This window comes from Notamacropus eugenii, chromosome 1 (genome assembly GCF_028372415.1).
Source record: "Notamacropus eugenii isolate mMacEug1 chromosome 1, mMacEug1.pri_v2, whole genome shotgun sequence".
In the NCBI taxonomy this organism is placed as follows: Eukaryota; Metazoa; Chordata; class Mammalia; order Diprotodontia; family Macropodidae; genus Notamacropus; species Notamacropus eugenii.
The window spans coordinates 498,010,850-498,031,925 of NC_092872.1; the positions used below are offsets into that span (position 1 = coordinate 498,010,850).

The 21,076-nt window shown below is 40.9% G+C and overlaps 1 protein-coding gene across 2 annotated transcripts in view; it reads left to right on the forward strand.

Moving 5' to 3' along the window:
* The first annotated feature begins 6,989 nt into the window (after positions 1-6,989).
* NKAIN4 (sodium/potassium transporting ATPase interacting 4) overlaps positions 6,990-21,076 on the forward strand; it is a 121,195-nt gene continuing 107,108 nt past the window's right edge. Inside the window, exon 1 of one of the 2 annotated variants that reach the window (XM_072633318.1) lies at positions 6,990-7,318. In XM_072633318.1, the coding sequence (XP_072489419.1) occupies positions 7,265-7,318 (54 nt within the window). In that variant the 5' untranslated portion in view covers positions 6,990-7,264. The remainder of the gene's footprint in view (positions 7,319-21,076) is intronic. The other variant, XM_072633319.1, reaches the window with a different exon arrangement.

A 21,076-nucleotide genomic window follows, 5' to 3' on the forward strand; every position in this document is an offset into this window, starting at 1 on the left:
AAATTGATTGCATATGAAATTTCTAATCTAATATGTACAACTTGCTATTCTTTTCAAATATATAAAAAAAGTTCTCATATCAATTTCTTTTTTTCTTTCCTCCTCACTGTCCTTCCCACCCTAAAGATGGTCACCATTCAACACAAATATGTATAATCATTCTATACTTCCTTCTATTTGATCAGTTCTTTCTTTGGATCCACACAGCATCTTCCTACATGTCCTCTCTTTGTAAGAGTCAAAATTACTTATTTGTTCAAAGTTGTTCTTAAAGCAAGATTGTGGTTACCTAATATTACATTCTCTTGGTGTGGCTCATTTCGCTTTTCATTATTTCATGCAAGTCTTTCCACATTTTTCTGAGATCATCAAACTCATCATTTCTTATAACAGTAGTATTCCATCACCATCATATGCCATAACTTGCTCAGGATGATATATTTAAATCATTTGGCTAACCTGAATTCTATATAAATTTCAATTTTAATATTACTATAGAATTCTGGATGTTATTTAGCCCATCCTTCTATCTTCAACTAGGCAATAGGAAATTAGGAAACTTGAATGAAAATAGAAATATAATCACCTGAATATAGTAGTTGTTAATACTTTCTTCCTTCTCAAATTATCAATGCATTATCACATATTCATTTACTAAGTGTTTACTGTACATAAACCTCTATTCTAGGTGCTGAATGTCTCCCTGCCTTGTCTCTCCCCAGGCCAGTCTATCCTCCTAGTCAGCTGTCAAATTAATCTTTCTAAATGCAGATCACACACACACACATGCACACACATGCACATTACATATACGTATGTGTTTATGTATGTGCACACAGTGTAGACATGAATATACACACAGAGTAATTAAAGACAAGGCAGCTTGGGAGAGTGGGTGCTAGTGGTTAGGGGAACCAAGATAGGATTCATGCAGAAGATGGTGCTTGAGCTGCATCTTAAAGGGAGGGACTCCTTGTTATAATGGTAATGGAAGCGATTAAGAATTGTGCCACCCTAAACAGAGCACACATCTCTATGTGACTTGTGAAATAGGAAGAAATGTCAATATCAGTTATAGGACTTTATAGTTCCTAGTCACTAGTTGTTTGGAACTATTGAAAGATGAAAGGAAAAGGTAACCCCATGGAAGAGAATGAGCATTCAAGAGTCTATTACTGTCAGTCAGGTAGACTGCAGCGCAAAAACAAATTCTTTCAAGAGAAGGATCCCAAACCCTCAGAGTAATAAGGGATGACATTTACAGATTTTACACACAAACTCCTTTATGCCTATGCCTCTAATTGCACACCTCCATGTAGTTGCTTCCAGACAAGCTAAGTGCCCTTCAGGAGTAAATCTCATGACAAAGTACCATCTCACTCTACCTAATGGAGCACCTCATTATGGCTCTGCTGTGTTCACAATAGTATATATGCACCAGCTTCTCATGCAGCATTCCCAGAAGGCCAATAAATTGTTCTGCAAAGAAGGATATAGTCACACTGGTGGCATTTTGTCCTTGGGAAATCTTTTGAGGGACAGAGATGCAGAGATGACTCACATGACAGCAACATTAAAAACCAGAACTTTAGAATATGAGTTGGAAGATATCACAGTTATAGAAGGGACCTCAGAGACCATTTAGTCCAATCCTTTCATTTGAAAGATAAGAACAATGAGTTCCAAAGAGATAAATAGAATTACCCAAGGTCATACAGGTGGTCAGTGTCAGAGGGAGAATTTGGATCTGGGTTTTCTGATTGTTTCTGATTCCATAGATCTGTCATAATGGCCATGTTTTCATATAAATTCTCTATCCACTCACCCAAATCATAGTTACCTGAATGTGGTTTAATCTAGCTTTGGACTGGGAACTCTACTCTAAGATAAGCTCCACTGGCTTCGGAGTTGTCATCAGCCTGTTAACTTTTCTCATCTACAATGGGACTTGGTAACTGTAGAAACCCACCTATCTTGGCAGGGTTACAGACAATTTCATGTTAATTCAACAACTGTTTTTGAGTCCCTAATTTATGTTTCATAAAGTTGTGTGTGGAAATCATTTTGACCTTAGAATTGAGGTTTAAGTCTTCGGATTCCAAGTGCAGCGTGCTTGCCACTAGTCCATGTTCATGAGTTCAATTAAACTGAACAAGAATCAATCTGGTACTTAGATAAAGTGAGCACTGAGGATGAGGATAAAAAGTAAAAATGAAAGTCCCTACTTTTAAGGAGCTTCAATCTACTCATTCATTCATTCAATAAACATTTAATAAGTCCCTACTATATGCTAGGTACTGTGCTAAGCCCTGGGAATACAAAGAATTCTGTCAAGGAGCTTACTGTCTAATGTGAGAGACAACATACAAACAAATATATACAAAGTTAGCTACCCACAGAATAAATAGGAAATAATTTTAAAAGGGAAAGTATTGGAATTAGAGGGGTTAGGAAAGGATTCCTATAAAGTGGGATTTCAGTTGGGACTTAAAGAAAGCTAGAGAGGTCAGCAGTCAGAATAGAATAGGGAGAGCATTTCAGACATGGGAGTCAACCAGAGAAGATGCCCAGAGCCAAGAGACAGAGATGTTCTTGTTTGTAGAACAGTCAGAAGGCTAGTGTCACTGGACTGAAAAGTACTTGGTGGGAAGTAAGGTATAAGAAGTCTGGAAAGGTGGGAAAGGATTTAATTATGAAGGGCTTTGAATGCCAAATGGAACATTTCGTATTTGCCCCTGGAGGCAATAGGAAGCAATTGGAGTTTATTGAGTGGTAGAGTGACATGGTCAGACCTGTGTTTTAGGAAAATCACTTTGGTGGCAGAATGGAAAAAGAATTGGAGTGAGGAGACCAACAGGCTAGTGCAGTAATCAAGACATGAGGTGATGAGGGCACTACAGTGGAGGCAGTGTCAGAGGAGAGAGAAAGGGACATATTTGAGAGATGTGGCTAAGGTGAAATTAAAAGGCCTTTGCAGCAGCTTGGATATGGGGGAGCAGGTTGCAAGATAGTGAGGAACCCAAGATGATTCCTAACTTTCTAGTCTGGGGGACTGAGAGAATGATATTGCCCTCTACAGTAATAGAAAAGTTGAAGGTAGGGAGGGTTTAGGGGGAAAGATCATGAGTTCTGTTTTGGACATGTTGAGTTTAAGATGTCTACTGGATATCCAGTTCAAGATATCTAGAAGGCAGTTGGAGGTATGAGATTTGAGATCAAGGAAGAGATTGGAGGAGGAAAGGTAGATTTGGGAATCATAAGCATAGAAGTGTTAATTAAATCCATGGGAGCTGATGAGATCACCAAGTGAAATAGCATAGAAGGAGAACAGAAAAGAACCCAGAATAAGGCCATGAGGGACACCTACAGTTAGAAAGTATAATCTGAAGGAGTGTTCAGCAAAGGAGACAGAGAAGGTACAGTTAGATAGGTAGGAGGAAAACCATGAGACAGTGATGTTCCAAAAAGTTTAAGAGAGAATCCAGAAAGAGACAGTGATCAATAATGTCTGCAGAGACATCAAGGAGAATGAGGATTGAGGAAAGGCCATTGAGTTTGACAACTAAGAGATCATTAATAACATTAGAGATAGTAGTGACTTTTCAGTGGAATGTTAAGGTCAGAAGTCAGATAGTAAAGGGATAAGAAGAAAGTATGAGGAGAGAAAGTGGAGTTACCTATTGTAGGTCTTTACAAGGAGTTTAGCTACAAAGGGTAGAAGAGATATAGTATGCTAGTTAGGGAGAGGGTGGTTGTGGTGGAAGGATCAAGTGAGGGTTATTTCATAATTGGGGAGGGGGGGAGTCATGGTTATGTTTGTAGACATTAGGGAAGGAGCCAGTATGGAAGAAGAGGTTCAAAATAAGTGAGAGTGGGGATGACAGAAGGGCAGTCTGTTGGAGGAGATGGAATGGATGGGATCATTTGAACAAGTAGATAGATTAGTATTGGTAAGGAGTTAGTCCACTTTATCATGTGAGACAGGGTGAAAGAGGAGAGTGGCAGAAGGCATTCGAATGATAGGTAATCAGGAAGAGGGGAGAAGGAGTTCAGGGAGAAGGGCTCCAATTTTTTCTGTAAAATATGAGACAAGATTTTTAGCTGAGAGAATGGGGGAGGAGAAGCCATGGGAGATTTGAGGAGGGATGAAAAGGTTTAGAAGAATACTGTGGAGAGTGGGATAGTGAGTGAAGTGTTTAGGGAGGTGTAATAGGATTGCCTAGCAGCAGTGAGGGCCTAGTTAAAGCTTTGTAACATAACTGTGTAGTGAACCTAGTCAGAATGATTGTATAATTTTTTTCTACCTTCATTTAGTAGCAGTGTGTAGATGTGGAAGGTGTTAAATAGTGGGCATGATCTGAGACTGAGGCATGCCTGAGAATAATTAAAGATATGTTAAGGTAAGGGATTCAAGGGAAAAAGACAGTATAGAGTTCAGTTGGTTCACCAAGGAGTCAAGATGGGGAAGAGGGAGTGGGTAGTGCAGTGGAGATGGCCTAGGAGAGAATTGAGGGGTCAAGGGATTAGAGGTCATGGTGAGGATGAGTAGGGTTATATTATATAAGAGAAAGCAGAGGAAGAGGTGAAAAGCCAGTAGATTACAGTCAGATAAGGGGATTTCAGAATTCTTGAACATGGGGATAGTATATTTGTGGGTGATGGCAAAATTGAGGGTATGACCATCTTTGCGTGTATCTAAGTTGGGATGGAGAAGTAGCTAATGGGAAGAGAATAGGCTGAGGATCTGAGCGGTTAGGGTATTTGAGGGAGAATCAGTAAGTATGCTGAAGTCCCTAGTATGAGGGAAGAAACTGGAGAAGTGAGAAAAATTGTAAGTCAGGTACTGAACTCATTGAGGAAGAAAGGGAAGTGACCTGGGGGGTGGTGTATGTAGACAACTGATACCAGTATTTTGATTGGGTAATAGATAGGAATAGCATGGCTTGCTGTTTGTTTTCTCAAAGAGGACTGTGACATCAGGGAGGTGAGGAACAGCATGAACCTCAAAGGGAAGAGGTTACTGAGTGAAGGAGAAGCGGAGAATCTGGGAGTGGCAATGGAAAACACACACACACACACACACACACACACACACACACGAGATCCAGTACAGTACACAAAAGAAATACAATTGCAAAATCATTTTGGGTCAAGGGACACACTAACCTGGGGAAATCAGGAAAGGCCTCTTGTCTGTCTGAAATGGACAAAAATCAGAGTCAAAGCCCTCAGGAAATGAAAGGGGAGGCTTCTGCCAATTCTGGGTTAGGAGGCAGCTAAGTGGTTCAGTGGATAAAGGGCTGGGCCTGGAGTCAGGAAGACCTGAGTTCAAATTCGGCCTCAGACACTTATTAGCTGTGTGACCCTGGGCAAGTCACTTAACCTCTGTTTGCCTTAATCCACTGGAGAAGGAAATGGCAAACTACTCCTGTATCTTTGTCAAGAAAACCGCATACAGACCCACCAAGAAGCCAAAATGACTGAACAATAACAATATTAAGGGTGAATGAGGTTGCTATGTAAGAGAATTCCAGTTAAAAAGAGCACCACCACACCTGGTTAAACCTGAGGCTGTAGGTGGTTGAAATAAAGCTTCAGAATGAAAAGCAAACCTGGGAATCAAGTAGATAAACTCATCCAGCAAAAATGTGCCATTTGAAGACTAGAGCCTGAGTAACCCACCAAGCCCAGTCTAGTGGCAGCTGCTTCAGAGTTGAATGATTTGCCTATCCTAGGCCAGAAGTAGTAGTGGTCTAGAGATCTGCCCAGTCCAGTCTAGTAGTAGCCATGCTCAGCAGCCCAGTCACCTGCTTGATCCAGCTCAAGAATGAGTTGATCCATCTAGATGAGACCCTACACCCTACTTGGCAGCCCAACCTAGGGATGAAGTGACACACCATAACCAACATTGATAACTTGTTCCATAGTGAACTTCATGAAGACTCTTGGGAGAAAGAAATATTGGGGCCCTAAAGTCATGAACTGCCTTGGGCACATGTATTCTCCACATTTATGCTTCACTATCATAGCATTATAAATCTATAGAGAGAGGCAACTCTCCTCTTCTTATAGATTTCATAAGTCTTTGTTGAAGAATGTTTCCTGAGCATTGTAAGTACTGTTTTTGCTCTGCTATTTGAATAAAAGTGTTTTCCAAAAGCCATTTGAGTCTACTGGCTGATTGTTAAGGGAAAGCATACTGGTGGTGTCTCAGGAGCTAAAATTTACCCCTAGAACAGGAGGTAGTTATTAACCCTTTAGAGACCCAAACTACCAACGTTGTTGTGGATTGAGCTTAAGGAGTGTGCTGCATTCAAGGAAAATTAGCCCCATAGAAAGGAAATAACTTGTCCTATGTTACTCAAGTAGTAAGCAGCAGCGCCAGGCTTGGCACAAACCTAAGAACTTCAAATGCAGTGTTTTTTTCCTTTAGGCCTCATTGGATGAAATTGATAACCTGGTTTTACTCTGATTAGCAGATACATCTCTGGTTTGCCAATCCATTTTCATTCTATGGGTTTCCCTATTATTTTGTTTTGGTAGACACCACAATAGTATGGTCGAGTAAGTTGGAGTAAGATAGTGATTTAGAGTCAGTAAGGGAAGTAGGGGGCTGGGGTGATCTGTATGGTGGTCTCCAGAGGATGATGATGGATGCTATGCTATCAGAAGTTTATAGGGACCAGAGCTGGGATGATAATAAGAAAATAGATATATATTATGGAATAATACTTTACTGCAAAATAAAAGTTGAAAAAAAACTATTTTAAAGGAAGAATGAATGAATAAGCTGCTTCTAGAATATTTGCAAGTCCATAACTCCTTGCAATAACGCACTAAGATAAAACTCCAGCGCATAATACCTTTAGCAGCTCCGAGTCATCGCCCCTTTAAGAAGTGGTCCTTTCCCTGGCTTCCATTCCCTCCCTTTCACTCCCCTCCCACCCACCCAGGCGGAGAAGCCCTGTAGCGGGACGGCTCTCCGCTCTCCACCCCAGCAGCGGGAATAGGCGGAGCAGCTGTTATCTGGCTGCTGCCACGGCTGGGGAGGCGGATAGGGGGCGGGGGCTCTGGGCGCTGGGGAGTCCGGCCAAGCGGCCAGGGAAAGGCGACTAGGAGCCGGAGGCAAGGGGGCATGGTCCGGGAACCAAGGCACTGAGCCGGGGCTGGCGGCCAGCAGCAGCAGCAGCAGCAGCAGTAGCAGCAGCAGTAGTAGCACATCGGAACTTGGGCCGAATCGAGCAGCCCTGTGCGCGCCGGGACCATGGGATGCTGCACTGGCCGCTGCACGCTGATTTTCCTCTGCACTTTACAGCTGGTAAGTAGCCTTGTCCACTTTTCCCGAAGAAGCCTTCCCCAGCCAGAGAAGGAGAGTCAGGGCCCCCTGCCTCCGGCTCTTCTAGAGAGGGCTCTCCTGTCCAAACTTTCGCTCCCCCCTGGGACTCAGGCTCCGCGGCCAGGGTGGTGCCGTACCCCAGCTGCCTAAAAAAGGCAGGGGACGGAGGGACAGGTGGCGGCCAGGTGGAAGTGGCGTCAGGGAACCCCGCCTGGCCAACAAAAGCTCAGTCCCTCCGGGACAAACAGAAAAAAAGGGGAGCCCCTTTGTTAGCGTGTTGGGGGACTCGGGCCGGGGTGGGAAGAAAAATGCTGTCATCCTTTCCCACTAGAAAGCAGGGACTCCCGTCTGTCTGTCCGTCTGTCCGTCCGTCCATCTGTCCTGAAGCAAGAGACCCTTCAGCTCCAAGGGAATTGAGGGTTTGGACTGGTGTCGGTGATGTTTGAGCGTTATTTAAGGTCCTCGTAACTTTGCACCTTCCGTTTTCATGTTAAGTAAAGTCCGACAATAAATAGCTCAACAAGTATTGGGTTTTCTTGAATCTTCAGTATGAATAGGGGATGTGTATCCTTGTGTGTATCATTGATAGGGGCCATCTATGTGTATTGCCAGTGGACCATGCATACACACACACATACAAATATGCATGTCCAATTTCATTATCGGGAGGGTCACTTTTTATTAGACAATCCGATTGAGAGAACTGGAAGTGGACCTTAATCGAAATGTTCCCCTTCCTGAAAGACAACTGAGACAAACCTATAAGGAGATGAGGGATTATGTGAGAGAGTTCCTCTGCGTTTCTCTGCGTCTCTGTGCGTTCGCGAATATGTGAGTGTATTATTGAAGGAGAGGGAGAAGGAAAACGGGTGGGTTTGCGTCCCAGTATTTGTGAGGCCGGGTGTGTTGGACAGACATACTACTTTAAAAGTAGCTAACGGTAACTTAGACATTCCGTTTAATTCAACGATTATTTTCCCCTCTACCTCATGAAACCTTGTGTACTGTTTAACAGGCTTTTTGTTCCGTCAAATAAGTGCTCTGAGAAATCTGTGGACAGAATGCTTTTTAAAAAGAAACTGAGTTTGATAGCTTAATCTCAACAATGCTGATTTCCAAAATTGAACTGACTTGCCTTTCTATTTGCTGGCCTGTCAGCCCAGATTGGGATAAACAAAGGTTCCCTGTTTTGTGATTCTCTGTTGGGCTTGGCTTGTATCTGGTGGTTCCCTGGCTTATCAATTGCTAATAGACTGGGGTTTCTCCCATCTTAAAAAGGAAATGTCCTCTCTTTGTTATTACAGTTTTTGTCTGGACGTTTGGTGGCTGCTAGGGACTATGGTTGTTTTTTCAGCTTTAGAAGGGAAAGACTTAATCTAAAAAAAAAGCAGCACATAGTTTTTAATGGAAATGCTGGCCCATCTTCATATTATGCAGCTTATGTTTCGTGGAAGTTGGGTTTTTTGTTTTTTGTGAAGTGTGATGGGATTGAGGGTGGGGTTGGATCAAAATATAGTTGAGGATGATTTCTAAGGCCCCCTCCAGCTCTAAATACTATGTAAAGTAGGGACAGAATCAATACTTAAAAAAACAGCAACAATTATTCACTTAACGAGCATTAGAGGATGAAAATTGAGAGAAGACCTACTATGTGGTGGCTAGAAGATACAGAATTGACTAAGATACAACTCTTGCTTCCGACTTCACAAAACTTTGTCTAGTTGGGAAGCTAGGATATAAGCACATTCAAAACTAGAGAGCAGTTTCAGAATTAAATAAAAGAGAGGTCATGAGGCGGAGACTAATAAAATACCGAATAAAAAGTGTATAGAATAAAGTACTTTGAGCTCTAAGGAGGGAAGAGAACTGCAGTAGGACTCACCTAGCCTCTAAAAATAGATTTTTTTTTTATTGTAAGTTTCAAAACAATTTAATGCTAACGTCAAAATGTAATTTCATTACCAAGTATTTGCTGAGTACCTACTATGTGCAAAGCACTGTTCTGGGGAGCCATATGGAATACAAAGATGAACAAGATATCTTCCCTATTCTCAAAGAACACATGGCTTGGTAAAGGGTCAGAGTAAAGAAAAGACCCTCTCTCCCCACTACATTTCCTCCCTGAACACACATATATATCTGCAATACAAAACAGAATGTGGTACAAATTGAGTACTACTGTAATGCAGAGCAGAGGAAAGATTATTTTTAGCTGGAGTGATCTAAGAGGAGGTAACATTTGAACTGATCCCTCCCTGAAAGATGGGTAGGATTTCAGTAGGGAAGACCATCGAGTTGGAGGTAACAGCCTGAGCCAAGGCACGGAGGTGGGTCATGGTGATGGTGGATTTTTGGGATGATTGTTTAGGAAGGGCTGAATTGTGCAGTTTCTTATGGATTTCAGGACAGGTGACTAGAAGCAAGTATCTTCATTTGTAAAATGAAGGGGTTGAACTAAGTGATCTCTAAGATCTATTCTATTCCTGGATCCTATAATATCTTGGGAGAAGATCTAGGAGGGTACTGAATGCAAAGATAAGGAATTTGGATGTATTGTGCAGGCAAAATGGAGAATACTTTAGAAAGGGTGGTTTGGCACCCTTCACAGCTTGGATTGAAGAGGGAGGAGGAAGATAAGGGAAGGTATTCCAGTAGTTTGGCATGATATAATAAAGACCTGACCTAGGATTGTGGCAGAAAACTTAGTAAGTGGATGTTTGTTTAGTTGTGGGGAGAAGTGGAGCGAGAAAGATAGAGGAGTCTGGTTTCCAATCAGTCTATGAATAAGTATTTGTCTTTATTTTGTTCTAGGTGCTAAAGCTTTCAGCCTAAGTGGATGCCATTAACAGAAGTAGGGAGGTCTGAATTTAAATAAACAAACACATAAATACATGAATAAATAGCTTTGGGTGGTAATGAGTTTAGAAGTTTTGAATTTGAGGTGCCAGTTGGATGTAAACAGAGATATCCTTGCATGCACTTGTAAGTGCTGGACTGTCCCAAGGGAGCACTAGAGACACTGATTTGGGAATTACCTGTCTCCCAAATCATTAAGTAATTGAGCAAAGGGGCAAACTAAAATAATTTGGCCTCAGGAATTTGACTCACCTGAGGTTATCTATTTTTAAATTGTCAGTCATTGGCCTTAATTTCAGATGGCTTTAAACAATGAGTTAATAAAGAAATAATTCAGTTACTGAGAGTGTGACTTGCAATTCACTGAAAGAGTAGGTGAGACTCTTCCTTTGGACACACCACTTCTGTGTTACCTGTTCATGATGGTGGACTGGGTCCTTGGGATCCTGGCGGTAGCTAGGTAGTTGTTTTCTGGCTGGGCAGAGAGTGCACTGAAAATGCACCAGGGCTGCCTTTGAATGGGCTATTGTTCTAATAGATAATTGCCGTCTGTCGGTTAAATTCACCGGTTCATCATCCTGCTTTGGGAAGGAGAAGAGGGCTTTACACCAACCACTGCTCTCTGGTCACTGGGATTTGATGTGGTGGAGGGAGGGGGATAAAAAGGAGAGGAGTTTGCTTGACAACCGTGGGAGTTTTCTAGTTACCAAGATACAAGACAAAGACCCCAAGCATTTCTTCTTGGGAGCCTCCTTCCCAAAGAATAGTGTGAACTTTGCCATTCTGAAGCCAGGCTGCATGCGATGGACTTAGAAATTTCCCAGGATTCTTACTTCGTTACTGTGATGAGATAAGAAACATAGGAGAGAAGATTTTAAAATTCACCCCTGAGTTGGGTTCTGGGGACTGAAAATCTGGAAGAAAGTCATAAGCAGTTGCCAGCACCTTCTGGGATTACAATGCTTCTTTCTGTTGGGAGTTTCATTGGCTTCATATGTGTTAGCAATTCTCATTATCTTGTTGTGATCCATTGAGTGTATTGGCATCAAGAATAAAGACTTCCTCAGCCTCTCTCCCAGACCCCTACCCACCCCTCACGGAGACCCTTTTTTATCAATAACATCAGCTCTAAACTTGAAGTATCTCCCAAATTGCCTTGCAGTTCTTTTTAAACTTTTAGTTAGGTCTTTTCATTCGTTACTTGTAACAGTAAAAAAAAAAAAAAAAAAAAAAAAAAGGCTCAAAGAGAGTGCCAAGGTGAAGAAAAAAAATCAGGGTGTAGACTTGTAAACATTTTAATAAAACTTAATAGAACTCATTGCAGCAGAGGGCTCTCAGTGGTCAGAACCTTTACTATTATTTCTAACATGAAATAAGATGGCCATTTCCTTCCCTACTCCCAAAGCTAGAAGTCTCCTTCATTTGGGGAATGGAAGGGGCATCAAATCTGAGAAACTCCTTGTAATGGTAGGGGCAAATTTTTGTGTGGATACCAGCAATACAAATCACAGAGTTGACAGGCCAGAGGCAATAGACTATACTTAGAGCAGAAGCAGGGTCCACAGTAAAATCTAAGGGACCACTGAGAGGTTAAGGGTTAGGCTGCAGTAGTTTTGGGGGTGGAGGTAGGTAACAAGATATCAGGTTTGATAGAGTTCCCTAAATTTGCCGTATTCAATTATTCCTAATGTGGATTGTTTTATGCCTGGCTCCCCTTAACGTCCTCTGAAAGCTGAAAATTTCCTTAATCGTCTTCCATAACTATACATTCTAAACAATGGCAGACTAATGGGATGGTAATATAGGAAGAGCTGTCCTACATAGTGCTAGACTATGAGCTAGACCTGAGTTCCAATGCTGACTGTTGATTAGTCTTGAAGAGGTAGAAATTGCTTAGCCTTTTAGAGATTGTCTTGTATCCATAAAGTGAGAATAATATCAATGGATCATTTATTAAGTGCCTGTTATGTGCCATGTATTATGCTAACCACAGTGGATGCCGAGGCAAAAACAAAGCAATCTCTCCCTCAAAATGCTTCCATCCTGTTGCTGTGGAACAACATATACATAGTTCAGTAAATATACAGTAAAAACAAAGCGATAAGGGGAGTCTGGGATGTGGAATACCAACCACGTAGGGCTCAGGAAAGGTCTCCTGAAGAAAGTGGCATTTGAACTAAACCTCTAAGGAAGCCAAGAATTCTAAGAGGCAAAAAGGAGGGAGTGAATTCTGGGCATTGGGGTGGGGGACAGAAAAGAGGCAGACAGTCCCTGTAAAGGCACAGAGATGGATTATCAAGGATGAGGAGTGGCAGATAAGCCAGTTTAGATAGAATATAGAGGGTGTGAAGGGAACTGTAATATGCAACAAACCTGGAATGGTAGACCAGCCAGATTATGAAGGGTCTTTACGGACCAACAAAAAACCAAAAGTTTATGTTTTATCCTACAGGCAGTAGGGACTACTGGAGTTATTTGAACAGGGGACTGACATGATGAGACCTTAATTTTGACAGCCCTTGGGGGATGGATTGGAGAGGGAAGAGACTTCAGAAAAGCAGAACAATTAGAAGTATTTGTACATATCTGCCTTTCAAGATTGTCCTGAAGAAATTATTTCTTAAACTATAAAAGCTAACAAATGTGAAGTGTAATTATCATTATGATCATCATTATTATAGACAATATTATTCATCCTTATGCTTATGAGAATAGGCTGTAAGGAGTAAAATAGATAGGTTGTGTTAATTCTTTTAGACCATTGGGGTACTGATAGCCAGTGTCTGCATCTCCACAAAGAGGCCAATTTATTTAAATTTGATTAGGTTTTGGTAGATGACTTTTCCAAGAAAAGGTATTTGATGCCCAGCCTACTCTTTAATATATAAGGGCTTCTAGGTGGTTCAGTGGATACAGTGCCAGACCTGGAGTCAGAAAGACCCAAGTTCAAATCTGGCCTCAGACACACTTTACTAGCTATGTGACCCAGGGCAAGTCACTTAACCCTGTTTGACTCAACTTCCTCATCTATAAAATGAATTGGAGAAGGAAATGTTAAACCACTTCAATGTCTTTGCCAAGAAAACCCTGAGTGGAGTCATGAAGAGTTGGACACAATGGATGACTGAGCAACAAAACCCCTTAGTATGTGTATATAACTGATTTTCTTTAGTTTCATTCCTGGCCCCTCCAACATGAAAGCACATTAATTATGCCATTGTATCAGGTCCTTAATTAGTGTATGTTGTTGATTCTGTACCCATTGTTTCTGTTTTGTTTTGACCTTGGAAGCTTGTTTGGTTTCTCTGTGCACACTTTTGATTGTGAGACCTCATTGGGGAAAGGTCAGGCCAGCACAATTCTCAGAGAGCACACAGCAGGCTCGGAATCTTGGCTTTGCCACTTAGCATCTGGATGACTCTGGCTAGGTCACCTTACTTCTTTACAATGAGGTGCTAAATAAACACATGCCTTTTGAAAAGTCAGTGTGACAGTTGGAAAGAGCCCTAGACTCTGGGCTTTCATTGTGGCAGAGCCAGGAGAGACTTCAGGGTACATGTGGTCCATGGGCAAGGCAATCGACAGAATAAACCAAACCTTCCTATTCACTACATCAATGCCCTTCTCCATTCTATGTTCTTCTTGACTCCATACTGTGTTCTTACCCACTCTGTGATACTTTCCTTGTCTCCACTACTGCTTCAGTCTCTTCATTTGTGGAGTGAAGAGTTTGGTCTGGCCTAGATGTTCTGGTCCCATATCTGCAATGTATTCCTCTCCTCTGCCTTTTAGAGTCACTATCTTAGAACCGCTTATCTTCCTCAATATTTACCTAAAGGGTTACACCTTCAATAGAAGACTTCTATTGATCTCCCCAATCCCCTGCAAATGACTATCTATGTTGTGTATACCTTTGTATATGATGTCTCCCCTTAGAAGAAGGTAAGCTCCTTGAAGGAAGGGATTATTTCACTTTTTCCTTTGTATTCTGCATAGCACATAGTAGAAATTGAATAAATGCTTGCTTATTGATTTATTGGACTTTAGTGATCCCTAAACTCCCTTCTAGTTCCAATGTTCTCAGATGCTATAAAAGTTATGGCTTTTCTCCATTTCACAGGGGAGGGAATCTGCCTCAACATTCATCTGTTATTTGCCTTGTGCAGAAGCTGGGCTTGCTCACATAACACAAATTATTTGAGTCTCCTTTTAATAATAAACTCAGGCTCGATGCATGTTTATTATTTATCTAAAATCCATAATGGAAAGCCCTCTTTGTCTAATGAGGTGGCTTCTAAATGTATGATTCCCCAAGGGGAGAGAGAGCCTTTAAATGCATGGATCAGTTATTTGGCATTAAAGCTTGTAATAGAAAATAAGCTTTCTTTTTGGACTGAAACAACCTTAGAGTGCTACTTAACAATACATATATTCAGCAGGGAGACCTTCTTAAAAGCAGTCAGGATGGGGGATGGGGGAATATACAGTGATTCCAAAGGATTTCCCACATGAATTCATCTTCTTTCACCATCCCCCTTCCCCTGCCCCCAACTGAGATCCATTTGGCTGCCAAGATCTCATTTTGCTATCTCGATTATTATCATTATTAACAATAATACTGTTTATGACTATTGTAACAGAATTTTTCAGCTCCTTACAAGTAATGGATCTGCTAATGGAAGAGGAGGGGGGCACTTAGCAAAGGCTTTCAAAGCCCCCTCTTCACTATGCCCAAAGGACAGTCAAATTATGTATATACCCTTTGATCTGGCAATACCACCATTAGGTCGGCATCCCAGAGAGATAATAAAGAAGAGAAAAGGACCTATTTGTACAAAAATATTTGTAGCAACTCTTTTTTTTTTTTTGTGGTAGCAAAGAACTGGAAATTAAGGGGATGCCCATCAATTGGGTAATCGTTGAACAAGTTGTGGTATATGAATGCAATGTAATACTATTGTGCTATAAGAAATGATGAGCAGGCAAATTTCAGAAAAACCTGGAAAGACTTACATGAACTGATTCTGAGTAAAATGAGCAGAACCAGTAACAGTAATATTGTGTGATGATCAACTATGATTGACTTAGCTCTTCTCAGAAATATGACTGAAGACAATTCCAAAAGACTCATGATGGAAAATGCTATCCACAGCCAGAGAAAGAACTATGGAGTCTGAATGCAGATCAAAGCAGACTATTTTCACTTTTTTTTTTTGGTGGCTTTCCCCATTTGTTCTATTTTTTCTTTTCCAACATGACTAATGTGGAAATATATTTACATGATTGCACATGTATGACCTATATCAGATTGCTTGCCCTCTTGGGGAGCAGGACTGGAAGGAAGGGAGGGAGAAAAATGTGGAACTCAAAATCTTGTAAAAAAGGAATGTTGAAAACTATCTTCACATGTAATTGAAGAAAAATGCTACTTTACAAAAATAAACAAATGAATGTATTTTTAAAAGCCCCTTCCTCTACTTAATCAAAGGTAAGATAGTGAAATGTGATTTGGAGAGAGGTTCTGAGTAACTGACCTTGGGCATGATGGAAATGTAGTGTTGGCTGTCCACCCTTCTACAACTGCTGGACTGACATGGCTCTGGTTGTCATTCTAGTAGCCCAGTGCCTATGTTGTCCTGGATATCAGAGGAGGAAATGGTAGATTTATCAAGGATACAACTTTGGTTCTGGGATGCAATAGGATTATGATTGAAGTCTCCAGGAGGTCAGGCACAGTTTTGTCTTAAATAAGTATTCTTATAATGAAGGAAGGAAACAAACATTTATTAAAGCACTTACTGTGTGTTAGGCACTTTGCTATGTGCTTTACATTATTATCTCATTTGATCCTCACACAACCCTGAGAGCTAGGGGCTATTATTACCATCCCCATTCTACAGCTGGGGAAACTGAGGCAGGCAGAGGTTAGAATCACTTGCCCAGGGTCATATAGTTAGTGTCTAAGACCGAGTTTGAACTCAGGTCTTATATACAGTATGCCTAACTGCTTTTTAAAATGAGCAAAACAATAAGACTATGCCTATGTTGGACTGGACTGGGAGTCAGGAAGACCTGAGTTCAAATCTTGCCTCAGACATTGGCTCTGTGATCCTGGGCAGGTTCACTTCTCTCAACTTCAATTTCTTCATCTGCAAATTGGGATCCTAATAGCACCTGCCTCTCAGTATTGTGAGATACCATATGCAAAGCACTTTTTGAGCTTTAAAGCACTCCATGAATACTATCTATCATTACGATTGTTTATAATAATATCTTTCCACCAAAGAACAGGAGGGAGAAGAAGATAGTGAAGTCTCAAGGTTTTGTGTCATTGTTACTGATAGATCTTATCCCAGAAACTCCCGTTATGGATGCATGGATAGAATAAGCATTTATTAAACCCCTCTTATACGCCAGGCACTGTGCTAAGTACCTTACAACTATTATCTCATTTGATGCTTATTATATCCATCTTGTTTCAACAAATCCTATTATATAATCTTATTACAAAGAAAAGTTACTAAGATTATTTTAAGAAGAAAACTGGCCTAGATGATACCTGAGGCCCCCACACTAGCTAGAAATCTAAGATCCAAGCCCAGCACTCTCTCTGTTGCCCCACAGAGTCTCTATGCTCAATAGTGAGTTCCCTTAGAATGTATAAAATAGGGTTTAATTTATAAAATAAAATTTGCACACACCTTTTTTCAAGTACATGTCTATTGCTAATGGGGTGCATCTTCCGTACCGTGTTTGTTTGTGCTGCTGGTGATCCTTGAGACAATCTGGCTTAGCTTATTCTGTTGTGTAGGAAAGGATATTGGATAGAAGGGATCAGTAGAAAACATAAAAAATGAATACTGGAGCATCAGGTTTGTTTTGTATTAGGAGACTCCTCTGACACCAGCACTGTGGATTAGTTTAGGCAAAAGAAAAAGAGAAAAACAGTTGTCTCAAGAATTTGATTAGGGTAAGTAGATGACCCAGATTGCTTTTCTCCCACATTTGTCAAGTTTGGGTGATTTGCCTTCTTTATCAGGGTAATACTCTGATGTCTTACTTCTTATACTTGCTGACCATACAGGTAGCCCTCAGCTCTGCACTAAAGGCAAAATTGTCCTAGGATGTTCTGATTCTTGAGACATTATTGGAGAGCTCAGGAAACAGGAACTGGAGAAAGGGTGTAGGGTGTATATCACAAGAATGAGTAAGTGACTGTATCCCCAAGAGATCATAAAAATGGGGAAGGGTCCCACATGTACAAAATATTTATAGCAGCACTCTTTGTGGTGGCCAAAAACTGGAAATCAAAGGGATGCCCATCAGTTGGGAAATGGCTGAATAAATTATGGTATATGAATGTAATGGAATACTATTGTGCTATAAGAAATGATAAATAGGAAGACTTCAGAGAGCCCTGGAAAGACTCAAATGATCTGATGGTGAGCTAAAGGAGCAGAGCCAGGAGAACTTTGTACACAGCAACAACCACGGTGTGTGAGGAATTTTTCTGGTAGACTTAGTCCTTCATAGCAATGCAAGGGCCTAAAAAATTCCCAATGGTCTTTTAAGGTAAAATGCCTTCTACATCCAGAGAAAGAACTATGGAATTCAATCACAGAATGTAGCAGATCATCTTCCTTTGTATTATGTTTTGGTTTGTTACATGATTTCTCCCATTCATTTTAATTCTTCTATGCAACATGACTATGGTGAAAATGTATTTAATAGGAATGTATGTGTAGAACCTATATAAAATTCTAAGTTATATGGTAGTGATTGTAGAACACTGAAAATAAAAAAATAATAAAACATTAAAAAAAAAAAAGAATGAGTAAGTGCTACCTGGGGGACTCACATTTGCCCAGCTATCAATGACTAGAACCATAGACTAGATACCTGAATCTAAATCTGTACATTTTTTGGTTTGCTGTGCTTTAAATAATAGTTGGCAAACACAAAAAAAGGATAGAAAGATACATGCCCCAAACAGTGCCAGTCACCCAATTTCTCAGCCATATTATTCCTAGCCCTGAGAGACAAACATTACATATAAGACCAGAAAAATTCACCCTATTCAGTATTACCTATTATGTCTGAGCAGAGGTAGTGGTTAAGAGTAGTATTCAAGAAAGAGGAATTGTATCTTTTCTCCACATCTTATGGTAGGTGATAAGAGAATATTCCAAAAGGGGGAAAAATAGTGTGAACAGAAGAATTAAATTGGTATTGAACATGATTTGTGTTGAACACAAGAGAGGGGACTGGCCTGGCTGAAACAGACTGTTCGTGTTATACAGAGACATGGAGGGTGTCAACAGCATCTTCCTAGGGTTCCTTTCTTCCCTTCTTGTGATCCATCCTCTGCATCATCATCTCATCCACCTTCCTCTACCAACCATCCTTCTCTGTGATGGTGGCATATTTTTTCCTCTCAGTAGTTATGCTTTCAGCAAAGTGTCAGTATTAGGGTATCTTGAGATATGCTTCTTTTTCCCACTGGCCACATCTCTGTCCCCTGCATTGGGCTTACTTCCTCCGGGTTATACACCACATGATCCTCTTCGTATTCCCATCCACAACTTTCTCCCTACCCTGCCACTTGCCCTAGGTGAAATTATTGCAAATTATTACCTGGATTCAAGGGAGCAGTTACATATAAAGTAGATCCAAGTCAGATTATAAAGGACCTTGAAGGCTAGGCTAAGGTGTCTGAACTTTAATATGTAGGCAATTTGGAGCCATTGGAAGTTGTTGATTGGGGAAGTGATATAATGAAAAGTGTGTTTTTAGGAAAATTAATAAGATAATTTATGCAGTATGACAGAAGAGAGACAGAAAACCTGTTAAATAATGCTATATCAATATTAGTGCTGGGGCTTTTGCTTTGTTGGATAATATGGACAAGATTTGTGAGCTACATTTTCTGAAAGGGGGCGTAGGAAATCGGAGACATGGTCCATCTCCAAAGGAAAGAAAAAGAAAAAGGCTTGGGTTCAGCGGTTGGGTGTGTGTGCATAAGCACATAACCACATGTGGTATGTTAAGCCCCTCCAGGATAAATCACATTATTCAATTTATGTGCAATCAGACTCCAGATCCTTAAGATGGCAAATGATTTTTTTGGGGGGCAATTGACTTTGAAGAATTGTGCATGAGTCTCAGGACCACACTTGACAGGAATTTCATTTATTTTTGTTAGGTAGCTACTCTTGTAACCGTATTACCTGTGGACACTAAGACATTAAGTGACTTGCTCAGGATTATATAGCCAATATGGTTCAAAAATGGGATTTGAACTCAGGTCTTCACGGCTCTGATAATGGTTCTCTCTCCATGCTGCCTATCACACTTGAACCTGTAGTAACTCGGAATTAAACATCATCATAGCATGCACATGCATATACAAATATGCACCACTGGCATGTGCAAGCACACGGGGGCAGTAATATTTTTATCATTTTAAGCATTTCTGTGGAGACTTAATTTTTAACTTTTACAGGGATCCAGGGTCCAAACAAGAAAGTTATGTCTTTGAATTTGGAAGAATTTAATCACAGAGCCATAAGATCTTAGAGGTAGAAGAGACTTTAGAGATAATCTAATTGAAACCCCTCTCTTTATAGCTAAACAGGGGCCTGGAGAGGGGCAGCAACTTGCCAGTGATTGTACTACCAGTCAGTGCCAGAGTTAGGCTTCAATCCCAGGCTCCATGAGCCCCAGGCCAGTGCTTTTTCTACCTCAATCATGCAATGTAATAGAAGAATTCTCTACCTCAATTTCACTTGGGGTTTGGGCAGCATCTTTTATAAATCCATTTCTCTCCCACTAACTCAGTCTGAAATGACTTTGTCATTTCTACCCAGTTTCTAATTTAATCTGGGCCTTCATTTAGGGATCACGTACTTATTGCCTCATGTTAATGCTGTTGTTGTAACTTGTTCAGCCATGGAAGCAGTGGGTGAGGAGCCAATGTTGGCTGATAATCTTCCAGGTCAATAAAATAAATGATTTTGACCTCTCTAACAAGCTTAGACCTTCCTGCCATAGTCTCTGTTGGTCATCAGATTGCTGTTTTGTATTCCAGTGTACCAGCGATCTATGCCTCTGCTCAGCCTTTCTTGTAGCCAAAACTTGTCTGCTTAGCTCCTAATCCAGCAAGGTGGGGGCAAGAAAGCATCAACTGGTTTTGCTCTTGGACTCCATTTCTATCAACCTGTGAAATAGTAGTTTCCCTTTCAGACCAACTTCAAATAACCCCAATCTGAGAGGAAGCTTGCCTTGCCCTAACACCCCCTTTCTCCCCCTTGCCTCTGCCGCCCTCTTTAGCTACATTTCCCAGGCTTTCCCTGTGCATGTTTTGGTTTCCATCAATACTGATTGCTGGGGGAGATTGGCAGAGCACCAGGGGAGAAGCCAATCATGTTCTGTGACCCTGGGAGAGCACACCCAGAGACAAGTAGAGTGGGGTTTAGCATCTGTGTTTCTATTAAAAACAGCTAGTCAGGTTGAGTCCTTTCAAACAGACTAGAACCTGACACTCGCTGCCAACCCTTTGTTCCAGAATGCAAATACCAGGCTTAACTGAGTTATTGTCAGTCAAAGGGTAGAATGAAGGTCACAGTTCTTTTTTTTTTTTTTAAAGCTCTTCAATAGATGTTAAATCATCATAAGATTATAGATTTAAAACAGGAATGGACCTTAGAGGCCACTGAATCAGAACCTCCTAATTTTATAGACAAGGAAACTGAGGTCCAAAGAAGTCAAGTGACTTTCCTGGAGTCATGAAATTGGTGACTAGGACAGGATTTGAACCCAGTTTTTCTTGACTCTACCTTCCCTTCACAAAACCTACAAATCTACTTTAATTTAAAGAAGTCTGAA